This window comes from Phocoena phocoena, chromosome 3 (assembly GCF_963924675.1).
Source record: "Phocoena phocoena chromosome 3, mPhoPho1.1, whole genome shotgun sequence".
NCBI classification, from domain to species: domain Eukaryota; kingdom Metazoa; phylum Chordata; class Mammalia; order Artiodactyla; family Phocoenidae; genus Phocoena; species Phocoena phocoena.
Window position 1 is genome coordinate 139,284,479 of NC_089221.1, and position 16,550 is coordinate 139,301,028.

Here is a 16,550-nt window from a genome sequence, read left to right on the forward strand (position 1 = left end):
TGCACAGCTATACGGTCGTTCTTGGATTCCTTGATTACTCTCTGTATTATTTACATAAACTCCTTTGTAACCCAAATGTTCCAGAATACAACTTCTTGATTTTTGTTTCTTTCTCTATATTTAAATATATAAATATATTCATTCATTTAATCATTTACTCAACAAATGTTACTGAATGCCTATTTGGAATCAAGCAGGATGCTAAGTACTGATAGGGCAATGATGGGCTAGAGTAGGCACAGTCTGTGGACTCATGCAGATAAAGTCTAATAGGTGGGACAGATATTACAAAAATAACCACACGAATGAATGAGAAATGACAAACTGAAGTTAACTGCTATGAAGGAAAATCACAGGATTCAACAGAAATATGAGAAAATGTCTCAGCACAGAAATGTGGTTATCAACTGAGTAAAACAGTCATTTATTAGTACCAAGCACCGGGATATTTCTCTCTGGTTTGTATGGAGAAAGGTCCTGAGAACAAGAGGAAATTGTTACAAACCTTAGGATTCACTGCAGGTGAGAAAGGCACAGAGCAGAAACACTGTTTCTTTCCCTCTCCACCAAACAAAAAATTTCACATTGTGTATATTAAGTAGGCAGAGAAGGCAATGTCAAAAATCACACGAAAGAAGAAAATACCAGCAATGTGCTCAAAAATGTTTCCTTCCGGGGCTTCCCTGGTGGCGCAGTGGTTGAGAGTCTGCCTGCCGATGCTGGGGACGCGGGTTCGTGCCCCGGTCCGGGAGGATCCCACGTGCCGCGGAGCGGCTGGGCCCATGAGCCGTGGCCGCTGATCCTGCGCATCCGGAGCCTGTGCTCCGCAGCGGCAGTGGCCACAGCAGTGAGAGGCCCGAGTACCGCCAAAAATAAAAATAAAAAATAAAAATGTTTCCTTCCATCAGTAATCACATTGCTTCTAAAAGGATCAGAATTCAGTACAGGTTGGGGTTTGCTTTTTGTTGTTTCTGTTCTTAAGGCAGCTGGGTTAAAACTTTCAAGTACACATACGAGTTACATACATGCTTACTTTCACTTTCCAATTTTGTTAAGGGTTTTCATGGTCTATCTTTGTTCTGTTCCAGGGGATTACGTGGTCATGACTGTCTATTTTGACCTGAGCAGAAGAATGGGATACTTCACCATCCAGACCTACATCCCCTGCACACTCATCGTTGTCCTATCCTGGGTGTCTTTCTGGATCAATAAGGATGCTGTTCCAGCCAGAACTTCTTTAGGTGAGACACAATTGTTTGTGTTGTACTGTCCCAAGGTAAGTACCAAATATGACTAATCTTTATTCCCCTTTAAAAACTGACTTGCTTTTAATTCAGTCATCAATTACATAGAAATGCCATTTGTTTCATTTTAAAGAAAACTAGCATATTAAAAAAAAGAAGCAGTGTATAAAGTTTCCTAGTTTTGTTTTGCTAAATTACCTCCATAGGCTTTCTTCAGTAAGTTTTTAAGTAATTTAAATTAACTTGGGGGGGAAAAAGAAACCTTTTCTTTTCAGTAGATTTTTTTGTTTTGATCTCGGGGCAGTAGTACACTAGAGCTGCTCACACCAGCTCATGAGAGCTGATTGTGTTTATCTTTTCCCAACGTTGTGTTCAGTGATGCCACATTGGTAGTGAAATCAACCAAGGTGAAAATATTAACAACATGGAAATAGGCAAACACTAAAAATCAGGGGCACCTTTTCTCTAGGGAATCAATTGTTACACATTTACTAGCACACCACTGGCTACTGATTAATTTCAACATGCATAATTATTGTGACATTTGAAGACATACATACACAGTAATTGGCTCCTTATAGAAGAACCATTGAAAAGATTATTTGGGGGAAAACATAATTACCTGTGAAATGCTGGGACCCCTCCCTCCACTTTTAATATTATTTGCAGTTTGCTCGATCTCTTGTATATGGTGATATCTGTCTTGGAGTTTCACATCTTTTTCCTCACAAAAGGAAAGAGGACTCACGTAGATTACGACAAAGCCACAGACTCACAGGGACATTGGAGGCTAGGCCCATGAATAAAATTCTCATACTACATAAAATTTCCTAAAGACTTAACTAAAACTACTGAAAAATGAATTATAAAACCACTGTCCTCTTTTATCATCTGTATGAAAACTAGAACCATATTTCTTGCTCACTCTTTGACTAGAGAGGCAGTATCATGTATAGTTAAGAGCTTGGATTTTGAAGTCCAGAGAATCTGGATTTCAACCCACACATATGGTATGGCCTTGGATATACAAATCACATTTTACTCACATGTGAAACATATATCATTTCCTGTACCTAACTGTGGGGTTTTATTAGGTGAAATCAGGTATTCCATGCAAAGTTCACAAGGCATAGTAGGGCCTCAGAAATGTTAGCATTTATAGTCATTTTCTGACAAAGTGATCTGTACCACGTTATTAAAACTGAGGGCAGAAATGATTACTGGGAAAAAAAGACATCATTTGCATTTTTGTTCTCCTCCAAACCTAATTTAGTCTCCCATCTGTTTCAAAATAAAGTTATTTTGAGTTTTTCTGTTATATGAGGTACTTTATGTTACAGGCTCTACTTAACAATTATAATGTCCTGTCTAATGCTACATGCTAAGACAGACCCAAAATGTGCTGAGTCTATTACTTGAGGACTATTAACCTGTGATTGTGAGTAGTGTACTGCATTACATGCTTATATGTCTGTCACCTCAGAATGTAAATGTCTTTTTCACTCCCATTATAGTGCCTGGCACATGGCTGGTACTTCAGTGATTAGTCAAGGAATGTATGCACTTATGAATGGATGGAAAAAATGCACTGATGCATTCATTCCAATCTACCCATTCCAAAAATATTTTAAGGGAAGGATTTTAAATCAATCTATTCTCTTGAAGTCTAGTTCCTGCTGGTCAAAATCCTTCTTAAGACCACTCTAGTAGCTCATTTCCACCACTTATTCAATGAGTGCTCACTGGCACAAGACCATGGTGGGAGAAGGGATCAAGGTGAGTGGGCGGAGGAACGAGGGACGGGTCCCCAAGCAAATAGCAGGTAGGTGCTCTTCTTATTTGTTGATCATTTACGATAAGTCAGGCGTCTTCAACGTGGTCCCCATGCTTTTTCTACTCTTCACAACAGCCTCACGTAGAAGTTGTAATGATAATAAAGGTTATTGTCACACTTTTAGAGCTAAGGAAGCAGAGGTGCTGTAAGGTTAAATGACATTTACAAGGTCACACAGCCAGCAGATAGTAGATCTGCACCTTGGCTGATTGACACCTAGATTTGCTCTGGGTGAGACCTTGTTGAAGGCCAGTTGTGGGAAAAGGTAGGGTGCTGAGCTGGGCTGGTTTCCCTGTTTTAGCTTTGCTGTCTCACTTCTTTAGGTCAGTGCTTCTTAGATTTAACCGTACATTTAACTCAGTAGGGGGCCTTTAGTCCAACCTGAAGAGATGCTTATTTAATTTGTTGACAGCATGGGCTGGGTGTCAGGATTAAAAGAAAAACAAAATTTCCCAGGTGATTTTTATGTGTGATCCGGTTTAAGAACACTGACCTAGATTTCACTGAGTCCAATTGCCTTTTCCAGCGTTTACAATCAAGAGTTGAACCAGATGACATTAAACACCTGTGAACTTCAAGTTTATTGCCACTGAACAGTTAGAGAGCCAAGTTATTTGATGAGTGAGACAAACATACCCATGTGGCTCAGAGACTGACTGCTTTCTAAACTCAGATCACCACAGAAATGGGGAATATTCATTTTGGAACTTATAACACTTGAGTATAGTTTGGTACACAAGTGGTAGCTGGTGAGGTTTAATCATGATGTAAGGATGATGGCTGAAACAAGGACAATACGAATTGGTATTTTTCACCCGAGTTATGAGGTAAGGTAACATGCCTGAAGAGCTTACTTCATGCCAAGGCTGGAGGAATGGAAAGAAGCTATGGATCTTTTTCATGTATCTCAGGTAAGAGAACTCTAATCTCTTTGCTTTTAGCAAAACTAGGCTTAAAAACCACATTAAAGACAAACGAAAAAACCACATCAGGCTATCTTGTTGTTGGTTGGCAAATCACTTAAAACTACCGTTTGTCTATTCTTCATTGTTCTCTTCTCTGTGGCTCCAGGCAGACCTGAAAATATCTTGAAGCATTTTTTTAAGATTCTTCTTTTACATGGCTGTGACGAACTGCCATGTAGCCTAATAATATGAGAGAGGCCACATTGTCTTAAGTGAACTTAATAATATGAGACAAGCCACATTGTCTTAAGTGAACTTATCCATGGTATCTACTGTGAATACTGACATTTTCACTTCTCATAGGTCATATGTGGTTTGAGGCCTGAATGTGAAGACCAAAGTGCCAATTTAGTTTTGAAATTCCCCCACAAAAACATCAGCTGTGATTAGGTATAATCAAAAACTTCTACATGAATTAACGTATAGACAACCTAAGTGAAGCTTTTTTTTAGTTTGAGAAGCAGATCTTTCTTCTCTAAAATAAAGGATAATAACACCTTCTATTTATTGAGACTTTACTAGGAATTGTCACTCTATGTGCCTTATTCAATTGAGTCTTCCCAAGAGCCTTAGGGAGGTCCCCCAGTCACTACCATCCCCAGTTTGTAATTGAGAAACTTGCCCATTCTTATGTTTCCATCATGACAACATGGAAGACCCACATCTCTACATCATATCCCAAATTAGGAATTTACAATAGCTCCCAGAACAAAGATAGACCATGAAAACCCTTAACAAAATTGGAAAGTGTTTGAAAGTAAGCATGTATATAACTCGTATGTGCACTTGAAAGTTTTAACCCATCTGCCTTAAGAACAAAAACATCCTGCATATTATGGACCTATTTATAGAGAGGAAATACAGCAATGTGGTTCAGAGCATTGCGTTTAAAGTCAGACTTGCTAGGCTTGTATGTCATCTCTATCACTTAACTAGTTTATTCCTTCTGTACTCAGGTTTTTTCACCTGCAACAAAACAAAACAAAACAAGGATAACAGTGCTTACGTCGTTGTGAGGATTTTGTGGGATAATTAATTATACAAGTACTTAACATAGTACTTGGCCAAAGGAAGAGATTCTTAAGTGTTAGTTTTAATCGCACAGAACAGTATCTATCTCCCCCAAGTCATCAGTGTGGATTCCTATTTTCAAATGTAGGTTGAGTCTCTAGTCTTTCATATGCACACTATTCTTCAATTGTTTTATTTATTCATTTGATATTTATTGAGTCCTACCACTATACTCACTATGGGATTACAATGGACATCAAGACATGTCTTATCTGTTGTCACAAAGTATATAGACTAGACAGGGAGACGGATGACTCCACGATCACTAACAGATGCAGAAATTTAGACTGTTGAAGTGACTTAAGTTCCTATAACTGGAGCTATAACCTATGCAGATACGGAATCTGTGCTGCCTTTATTGTAATTAACATAGCTGTTACAGAAGGTAAGCCCCTGACCCTTCCCCTGTAGATACGTATAGGTTGTCTTAATTTTGTTCTTTGTTATTAAACAATTATTGGGGAGGACTTGTTTGCTTGGGCACTGTTGCACGAGGGGGAAAAGAAGTGTTTTGAAATCAGACATTTAATTTTTGTGTTTAAATCCTTCTGCTACTTTACCGTCTGACATGGCACTGGTCCTTTTGCCTCCTTTTCCTCAACTATAAAATCAAAATGAAAATATCTGCTGTAAAGATTCAAAGAGAGAATGCACATAAAATGTTTATCAGAGTGCCTGGCATGAGGAAGTTTTCAGTAAATATTAGTTATGATATTACTTCTGAGATACCTATTTTCATCACAAATAGCCTCTAAAGAATTTATCCATCAGAACATGTCAGTCGTACACAACGCACCTCCTCTAGTTAATACTTGTAAATGACTTCTCCTTGCACTTTGAATAAAATGCAAACTCCTGTGCATGCTCTGCATGGCTGAACTTCGATTTCCCCAGCATCACCGTGATTTCCCCGCCCATCCCCAGAAGCCAGGTATTTAAAAAATTCAAAAACAGGTAAGGTTTCCCTTCCTCAGAACCTCCCTTTAATTTATTTAGTGCTAATAGCCAAAAGGTTGGTTTCTTCTAATTTTTTAAGCTTCGCCTTAAATATCACCTCCTCAAAGAGGCCTTCCAGCTAAGTAAGTTCTCATCATCCCTGCTCTTCTGCATGGTACGTACCATAATTTGTAATTATACTTTTCTTTGCTGACTTGATCCATGGTGGTGTCTTTCGCTGAAATACGAGGCACATGTGGGCAGGGACCATGTCTATTTTATTTCTCAGCACATTTTCAGCACGTTTCTCAGCACATACGGTAGATGATACATAGTAGGCGGGCAATACACATCCGTGAACTGAGTGAATGAATCTGAGTTACACCTCCTTTCCCAATACTGAGGTTGCTCCTCAGAAGTCACAAAACACGTCTGGTTTTATTAGTGACAGTTAGTTTATCCACCTTGCTGGTGTGGTCACATGATCTGTTTTGTTGTGTCTTCCTGCAGGCATTACCACTGTCCTGACGATGACTACCCTCAGCACCATTGCCCGGAAGTCGCTCCCCAAGGTCTCCTATGTCACGGCAATGGATCTCTTCGTATCTGTTTGCTTCATCTTTGTCTTCTCTGCTTTGGTGGAGTACGGCACCCTGCATTATTTTGTCAGCAACCGGAAACCAAGCAAGGACAAAGACAAAAAGAAGAAAAACCCTGTATGTATCATTTCTTATTGGGACCTCTGACATTTGTATGCACAGAGATCACCTGGTTTTGTTTTGGTTTGGTCTTGCTTAGCCTGTCTGCAGTCTATCCACACTTTGGGCTGCAAGATGAAAAGGGACTGTGTGGGTTTGGCCAGGCCATAAGGATTCATTAAGGTCATCAGTTACTTGGGAGAGACCTGATTCACTAAGGCAGACTCTTGCTCTCTCTATTTCGTTGGGAGTATAACCATGGCTGAACAATGCATTCATCTTCTAGTAGCTTGTTATTTTAGGTTTCATTGATTTTCATCTTTCTGCCTCTTAACTAATATTTTTAAATTATTGATGTTTTAACTTAAATTTTTCATCCAATGATTTCCAATAGGAAGCCACAAGGTTCTTAAAGTTTCAGGGATCACCACACTGCTGCAAATAATGTGTGTGTGTGTGTGTGTGTGCATTGCCAGAGGACTTCTATTGGTTTTATAGTTAAAATGTATTTTTTTAGCCTCCCTTTTTCATTTTCTCATATATAAAATGAGTATTACAAAAAAGACACATCCTATGAGGCTGCTGTGAGGAATAAATGGGGTAATGGATGTAAAAAACATTACATAGTACTTTACAATTATAGTTGATGATGGTGGTTGATGTTGATGATTCACGCAGTTACCAACCTGGATTGAGTTCAGTGACTTGGAGACAGGATGGCTTCACCTTGCCACCTAAATTTAAATAGAGTTGATGAAGCATAAATAAAAATGCCTAAAGCAACTGTCTTTTATTATGGATGTTGAAAAGAGCATGTAGCTGCCCGTTTGCCCACTTAAACACAGTGTTTGGTTCATAGGAGGCCCCATGAAAATTAGTCCATTTCCTTACAATACTGGGGCAAAGGAACTCCTGAATTTATAGCCTTTCCTGGTCTTCTGCTCTAAGGGCTATGAGGGTCATGATAGTGGCCAGCTTTCTGACCCACGGGCTTTGGGGAGCTGAATTATAACCACAGAATGTAGCTGATGCTAGACTGCATCCTGATGCATCTCCAGAAACCCAGGAGAAATTCTACAAATTGCACGTGTTTATTTGAATGCAAGGCATTATATAACAGGTGAAGAAGCATCATTATTCTTGATGATTAATGCAAAAGAAACTGTTATCTTTAATTGCCCATATTCACTATACTTTATGCAGCCCTTTCTTTCTCTGTCTGTATTGCCTCTCTTTACCTTTGCATTTTCTCTATCCTTAGTTTATTTTCCTTGTTGTGTTGTTTTTTATTTTCTTCCCCTCCTTCACTTGCTATTTCATTTTCCCCCCAAAGATGGTTCTACAGACACTCAGCATTATTACCTGGCAGTAGAAACAGGGATGTGAGGACTGGCTTAGGACAAAGCCCTCTGGTCCTCTCTATTGTGGAGTGGATTTTGTTGCAGAGATACAAAACACTTGGATTCCTTAAGCCAGGGTCATGAGCTGGCAGAAGAAAAGAAGGCAGAGGAGAAGGGGAATTGAAGAACCTGCAAAAATGAAATTACCTGAGAACTTCATGCATTTCCCTCTTTTAAGCCAATTAGATGATTTATCAGAACTATCAAGAGCCCAAGCTGTGAATGAGAAGCTGAAATTTCATTTTCCCATTTAATATGCCCTTGGGTTTATTGTGTCAAGGCTCTCCTAGTAAGGCCTCCTTGATGATAATTAGAAAATGAAATCAGTATTTCTGATCAGGGAAAACGGGCAATAGAAAGCTTCCTCACACGTGAACAATACTGGCCTTTGCAGTTAGATCACTGTGGATTAATTTACTGGAGATTTCACTAGCAATCAATCACCAAATTTCATTGTCCAACTTTAGGCATATGCTTTATTCCAAGCTCACAACTGTCCTTCTTTGTTTACAATTTCAGTTCATTTCACTTGCTATGCTTTCAAAATGTATTTTTAATTTATCTTACTTTGTCTCTCTCTTTTTTTTTTCTTCCTTTTTTCATTAAAAAAATGTGATTCTCTTTTCTGTCTACAAACCCAAAGCTTCTTCGGATGTTTTCCTTCAAGGTATAATGTTTTTTGGAATGGAAATTCACTGCATGCAACTGCTGAATTTGACTATTAATGCTTACATGGTGTTTTATTTATTTTTTATGAGCAGACATTTTAGCATTCCACTAGAGATAACACATTTAAGATGGAGAAAGTTCTATAGATTTCTAGAATTGATTCAGCAACCCTACATTAATTCAGAGGTTTTGACCTAACGTGAGGCTAAAAATATCTGTAAGCTCTATGAGATGTCATTAGTAGAGTGGGCCTCTTTAAACGTCAAAGCCAAGACTTACCCTCTCTTCACAGATAAAAATGGAATCCAGTTTCACTGGCTGTACCTACCATGTCCCATATACACCATATATGCCCTAAAATTTGACTCCGTAAATCCTAATTCAACAAAGGATTGTTTTTCAATAAGTACATGCAATAATCTCCACTGACCTGAACTCTACCTGTCAGTTCTATAAAAATAATACAGTCTTTTTGAAATGCTGTAAGTTAAAACACCCATCTCTCCCTTCCAGGGTGATCCAGGGGCCTTTGGCTCTACCATGCAATATTTAATGAGATTTCTATTCTCAGCTGGATTCTGATCGCTGATTCACAGACAATACGATTTGGATTTATATTACCCTAAAACTAACTCATCCAAATTAACATTAAATAAATGTTTGGGTTTTCTAGCAATTTTGTAATTGGTGCAGCAGAAAAGATTAGATGAACATTTAGTTAATTGGTACTAGTTTCTTCTCCTGCCAGAGTCTGATAGCTAGTAACATTTAAAAGAATTTTTCACTCACATGTAGGTTAATATTGCTGACATTCTGAAGCTTCTAAATGGTGCACGTTATATTCCATTAAAACATAAGTCAGTCATACCATTGTGGTATAAACTCAGGAAGCTTCTACATTTATATATATCTTGACGTTTTCTATTAAAAGCATTCAAGACATTTGCTCAGTGTAATGGGGTTATAGTATTTGCCTATACAGATGAGCATGACACAAAATTTGATTTCGAAATTGACGCGTTTTTATTTCTCTGTTCTACTCATGTGCAACACCATTAAATGCCTTCATGTAACCAACCTCACATCTAATATTTACTAGATAAGATTCCATGTAGCTGTGTGATTTAAATCTTTAAACTTTGAGTTCTTTTGGCGTTCAATCTTCTTGCTATAGCTATTAGCTTGGTGGTATTATTTTCAGCCGCACTGCTTAAGCTCAAAATTTGAACCCTGCAAATGTGCTATCCTTCTAAGTTCAATTTTACCATTGTAGATCATGATGTCATAGCAATTCCCTGAGTACTCATTTTCAGATTCATCATTCACATTGGTTGACACTGTGGAGAAATGGTCTAGGATTTAGCAAGCGTAACTAACTCTGATCCCTCTCCTTCCCTACCCTTATCTCAGGCCCCTACCATTGATATCCGCCCACGATCAGCAACCATTCAAATGAATAATGCCACACACCTTCAAGAGAGAGATGAAGAATATGGGTATGAGTGTCTGGACGGCAAAGACTGTGCCAGTTTTTTCTGCTGTTTCGAAGACTGCCGAACAGGAGCTTGGAGACATGGGAGGATACATATCCGTATCGCCAAGATGGACTCCTATGCGCGGATCTTCTTCCCCACTGCCTTCTGCTTGTTCAATCTGGTTTACTGGGTTTCCTACCTTTACCTGTGAAGAGGTATGGGTGTTACTGATGTGGGTCTTACTCACTAAATCTCATGGAGAGAGAATGTCCTAAGTCCACTTATATAATCCCCTGAGTGGTTTATAATACTCTGAATTTGTTTCTATGTTCTAACCTGGTAAATTGTATTCATGTCATATGGTTTGCACCCAACTCTCCTGTGGTAAATAAGTGTAATTTGAGCTATACTGTTTGCTGTGTCTCAAACCTGCAAGGCCAAGTGAAATTAGAGCAGGAACATTGAAAACAAACAAGATTTTGTTTTCCACGACAGGAATTGCAATAGTGAAAGCCATGACTATTTACAGTGGTGGTATCCTTACTCAATTCAAAATACAATGCAAAAGATCCCAAACTGTATCCTCTGTTCATCTGGGGTCAAGTTGTGGTAAATTTGATCCCAACAGGATATCTCCCTTATCTGAGAAAAATCACAACCTGCTTTAAATATAGGGAGCCTACACTAGAAATCTATTTCATCTCCAGCCCAAGATATGAGGAAAATTTCCTCCACATCACATGTACAATGATGTAAATATTTCAGTAACGTAGAATGCTTCAAGTTTAATGCATGCATCTCTCTAGAGCCAAAACAAATGGATTGAAGTTAACATCATAAAGTATTTTATTCTGTGTCTTTGGGCTGTAAAAGAATCATGAATGTAATTATAAGGGTTTGGGGTTTGGAATTGGAGGGAGGAATTTTCTCTACCTTCTCCCTCATGCATGAAGATTCAAACATCTTATTTTTTCCTCGTATGACATATTAAAACACCTTAAGTAAAATACAGACTGGATAATTGACATCTGCCACCTCGAAATATGCCCAGTTTCCTAGAGACTAAAGTAAATGTGTGTGCTTGCTGCTATTTTTTTTCTTCCTTTTAGGCTGATAGGTCATAACAGAACTTACTCTCCATTTCAAGATCTGCTTCTAGTGACTGTGAATGCCTTGTGGGCAGAATCCTTGTCATTTCCTCTTTGGGTCCTCAGCACCTTGTATAGTGCTTGGCACATAGCTGGCGCTCAATAAATGTGGTTGGAAGTGAACTGGCTTTATATGCTTCTGGTGAATCTCTCTGAGCTGGTCTGGAACCAGTGATTCATCTTCTCACATAGGCATTAGGCAGTGCTCTTTGATCTTGTAGAAGTAAACAGAAGGATCCAAAGAATTTTGGCTATTTTTGTTCCTTATCAAACATTTACTTTAGGCAAAGTCCATACTCCTTTTAGAACAATATTGACATCCTCCATTTATGTACAGAAATGAGTCTAGTAGGGCATAATTAGAACCTGTGTATTATTGTTCCAGGTTTGGAGGGGAGTCAGCTCTGACCCATCCACCCCTTCACTGAGGACACATGACAGACATAAGCAGGAGTCATACCTGATTGGTGTTCAGAATGGAGTAATCTACGCTCTGTGAAAACCAAAATGTACTGAAGTTAACATTTAAAAAATGAAAGAACAAATGAAAGACTTACATGGAGGTTGAGCCTATGACTGTGTCCTCATTCAAGGATATTGTATTCACATGAAGTGGTGGTCCCAGACTTCAAACATAATGAGTTGAGCTCCATGTTCATGTATTCATCCTGAATCCTTATTTTTCTAAAATAGCACCCTTTGCAAGTTCTTCCTTTTGGCAATCATTGCTCTAAGTCGGAATTCAATCATAGCTATAGATAATCTAAAAAGAGTAGAAAAGAAGAGAAAGTGGCATTGTTAATAGAAAACCATGTAAAGTCATGATCAAGTCATCTGGATGAATCTTGAAATACATTTAGCTGCCAATTTTACAAACCTTTACTGTATCAGTGCTCTAGTATATAACCTCAAACACATGTAAATAGAATTATTTTCTTGTTTTGAATTGTTAACATATTAAACGTTGACTCTTTGGGAGAGTTGTTGGCAAATTTTCAATGACGAGAAACATGTTATTATTGTCGACTTGAAATGTATTCCGTTAATGGGGACACTCAAAAAAGCTAGCTTTCCAATGTGTGCATAGTATTGGCAACATGAATATATATTATACATAATCTAATTCTTAATTATCAGCTGCTCCTGGTCTATGTATTTGGAAACCTTTTCACAAAGGGAATTGCTTAATATGTGGACTTTTACAATAAAAATGCTGCATTCTAATCTATGGTGTCAGGTCAGTGGTCTGGTTGGACTTGTTTGTCTTAAAGAGTGTGACCCCTCTTCCCTGTCTCATTCTCCAGCGCTTCCTTCCCTTTATGTGAATTGTATCTGTGAGCAGTGTGATCGTGTTTTGCATGATAATGCTCCTCACTTCAAAGAAATTAAGAGATGTGTTTGGGGTGTGGAGTAGAGATACAAGACAGAAAAGGTATGGAGTGGGTGAAGCTCAAGACTTCTGTGCCTAAAACTTTGGCATGGTTAAGAATATGGACACTGGTGTCAGACATCATTGGGATCCCAACTCTACCACTGACCAGTTGTTTGACAACTGTCAATTCAGCCTTTATAAGCCTCCATTTTACCAGCTGTAAATTAGGTATAATAAGGCCACCCCATGTGGCAACACCAGCACTCTGCTGCCTCCCACTCCCATCAGATCGGCTCTCTAAAAGCATCCAGCACTATTCATACGTCTTACATGTGGCTCTGTAGCACCATGTTTCATTTTTAGAGTACTTGAATTGCAAACCTTCCTTTAAACTATAGGCTGAAAATACAAATCTCTTATTGAAAGAAATCTCACAGATTATTTCCACAGCCAAAGAACACTTCTCTGTAGCCCCCAAAATTAAAAATATAGGGAGCCAGTATCTTATTTTCTGGAAGTCCTTTGAAATTCTCAGAAGAACAGAGTTAGCGTAACCCTTTACAAACACAGCTGCCGTAACCTTCCTCTAGCTGTCATTCGCTTGGCCCCTCGTGGCTTCCTGCGTCCAATTTAAACATCTATTTCTCACCTTCCAGACACGTAAAAAAATTAGTGTTCACTTTGGTCTTGTCTTCTGTCTAACTCCTTGACCTTATGTTTAGCTAAGTACATATTCATTGGACGGCCTTCATCCTTTTTTAAAGTCTCAATATTATTCTGACTAGTAGCAGCAAGTTTTGTCTCTAATGAAGGTCAAATTAAATTTAACCAAATGATGCGGTCATTGGGGATTATGTCAAAAATTGGTCTCTCTATGACTGTCACTATGGATTTTTGTTAAACATGTAGAAGAAAGAGAGAATGACCTAGACCAATAGCTCTGCTAAATATTTTTAATGCTCATTGAGTTGCCAAAGGTCACACAGCCAGTTAATGACAAACCAGGAAGCCACCCAAGTATTACTCTTTCTACTGCCCCTCACAGTGTTTTAGGATTTGGAAGTAAAATTGTGGAATACATTATTATCTTCCTGTTAATGCTTTTTTCTTTTGGATCTGCCAGATTTGAAGACGCCTTCTTTCTCTGATCTTGACTTCACTTTAATTGCAATGAGATAAAATTTAAAATATGTAGCAACAGAGATAAGTTGATAGATTTTACACTTATTTTATTCTCTAATGTAACTTTTCAGTGTTACCCACTGCTTTCAGAATTCTGTTGCAAAGAAGGGATCTCCAATCATCTGAAAAATTGTAGACCCAGAGTTGGCCTTTGTCCCTCTGATCTTGGAGCAACAGAAAACCAGAGTTTCCTACAGCTAGTCTCTACAGGCTCATTCTTTCAACTATATCAGAAAAGTGGTAGGAATGCTCTATTATTACTTGGTCTGAGGTTAGGAACCATAGGCCAATTACAAAATCCAGTTGTGACTTTCTCTCTATTCAGGATTTAAAAAAAAAAAAAAAAAGGCTTTTCCTTATTATTGTTTGTATAACAAAATGGAAAAGCAGAGGCTCTTACTCCAGATTACAAAGGTTCAAATCCTGGCCCTGCCAAGACTTACTATCCAACTTTTCTCTGCCTCGGTTTCTTCATCTGGAAAACGGGGATAATAATGGTTTATAACCCATAGTTTTACTATATGGAATGACTGAAGCAATACCAAGGAATTATTGGATTGTCAGTCATTTTCTTCAGCACAGATACGGAATGTCAGAAAACAAAGGGCACAAGGATCATAGTCTACTTTGCTTAAGAATAATGATTATCATTTATGAAGTTAATTACTACGTTTTTCCACTGTAGGAGTGCAGTACAATAAACATCTTTACTGGCATCACACCATACTTAAGAAATTCATGTACATAAAGAAAATTATAGAGCTAAGTATCAATAAATAACTATTCCCAAGTGGAACATTTAAATCACTATACATGGTATGCATGAAGATAAACATGTAGATATCTTTTGAAAATTAAACATGATTTCCCTTAAAAATCCCCAATAAGATGACTGCTAAATAAACATGCGAAACATTATCAATAAATATGTAGCTCTATCTTAATATAGTATTTTTTTGCAATATAACTAAGCCAAATACATTATTTTGTAGCTAAGTGTTAAAAATCCTTAATGAAATGAACATGAGGACTCAATCATTACTGAGGACTCTTCCCATATAAAAAGAAAAAAAATGTCACTGGACCAGGGATAGAGACTTTAGGTCATATCTGAAGATTTTCCAAATATTCCTATCTTGGGAGACTCAGTCTCTCACATGTGAATGAAAGGGTTTAGTCTCTTCTCCTTCTGACATATCTTAATTCTATCACTCCTCTGCCGTTTATTATGGTATGATATTATTGATTATCATCTAACATTCAGGCTCTCCTAAACTCTGCCGTATCTCCACATAGCTGTCTTGACTCATCTGTCCTATTTCCTCGAGTCTTCTCCAAAATAGTGCCATATTCCTAGAATACCTTTGTCGCTCAACATACTGAAGAGTCACTAATTAAGGATTCAACCTGGTCCATGAAGTCTTTCCAGTGTGACTAAAGTACGATAGGTTATTTTCTTTCACCTCCTCCAGTACTTGATCTGATTTTTGAATAGTCTAATCCTAATGTTTACCTCAGCTAAGTACTTACATTCATCTAATCCTCTTAGTAAACCAATTTTAAATGAACCATTCTGTGACAAGAATATGATATAAATAATTCACTATCCATTTGCATCTTAAATCAGGTTTTTTATCCTCTGTATATACAAATTTGCTATACAGATTTGCCTCATAGGTTTTTTCCTGTTACTTGTATTTTTTACGGGTCTGTAAATAAGACCCCCGTCAAAGAAGTTTTGATTAAGCATCTATAAATTCAATTCAATATAAAGCTTTCAGTAAACACATATTGCAAGTTTCACATAGGGCACTGTGAGTGTGCAGGAAGACATGCATTTTAGGATATTATCTGCTTCAAAATAACCACAATATGATAGAGGAGTCAGACAAGAATACAAGTAACTATAATGAAGCTGCACAAAATAGTTGTATATAGAAGAAATTGTTCTAACTGTGGGTGACCCAGAAAAGATTTCCTCTGTAATACAAAGCATTCTACCATATGTGAGGAGGACCCATTACTGCTTTAAAACTGTCTTTCTGACTACTAATGAAAGCCTTGTAGAAAATTTGAAAAATATGAAAATGCACAAAGAAGAAATATTATCCTTTATCCACTAGCAATAGTTAACCACTAAAAGCATCATTTATCTTTTTCTCCTCTTTCAGTTTTCTTTCTCTATATATTTAAACAGGCAGATGATATATAGATAAATGATACATAGATAAAGGTGTAGATACAGATACAGATATAGGCACAGGTAAAATACATAGGTATGTTTTGTAGCCTGATTTTTCACACAATTATGCATGTGTGTGTACATATGTAACAAAAATGTTTTCTGGCATTCTATTATATCACACAGCTATAGTATAATTTATTTAGCCAGTCCCTATTCTGCTTATTTTTGTGGTTATAAATAATCAATATCTGTATATATCTCAGTTACTGTATATATCTCCCAGCATTTCTATAGAATAAATACCTAAAAGTGGCTTTAATGAATAAAACGGTATAAGCATTTAACAGAGTCCTGGCAGAAACCAGATGGTA

At 37.7% G+C, this 16,550-nt stretch overlaps 1 protein-coding gene across 3 annotated transcripts in view; it reads left to right on the forward strand.

Annotated features, from left to right (window-relative positions):
• Window positions 1-10,503, forward strand: part of GABRG2 (gamma-aminobutyric acid type A receptor subunit gamma2) — a 120,395-nt gene extending 109,892 nt beyond the window's left edge. For 2 of the 3 annotated variants that reach the window (XM_065875172.1, XM_065875173.1), the window contains exons 7-10: window positions 1,089-1,241; window positions 6,561-6,766; window positions 8,792-8,815; window positions 10,228-10,503. In XM_065875172.1, the coding sequence (XP_065731244.1) occupies window positions 1,089-1,241; window positions 6,561-6,766; window positions 8,792-8,815; window positions 10,228-10,503 (659 nt within the window). The remainder of the gene's footprint in view (window positions 1-1,088; window positions 1,242-6,560; window positions 6,767-8,791; window positions 8,816-10,227) is intronic. The other variant, XM_065875174.1, reaches the window with a different exon arrangement.
• The last annotated feature ends 6,047 nt before the right edge of the window (window positions 10,504-16,550 follow it).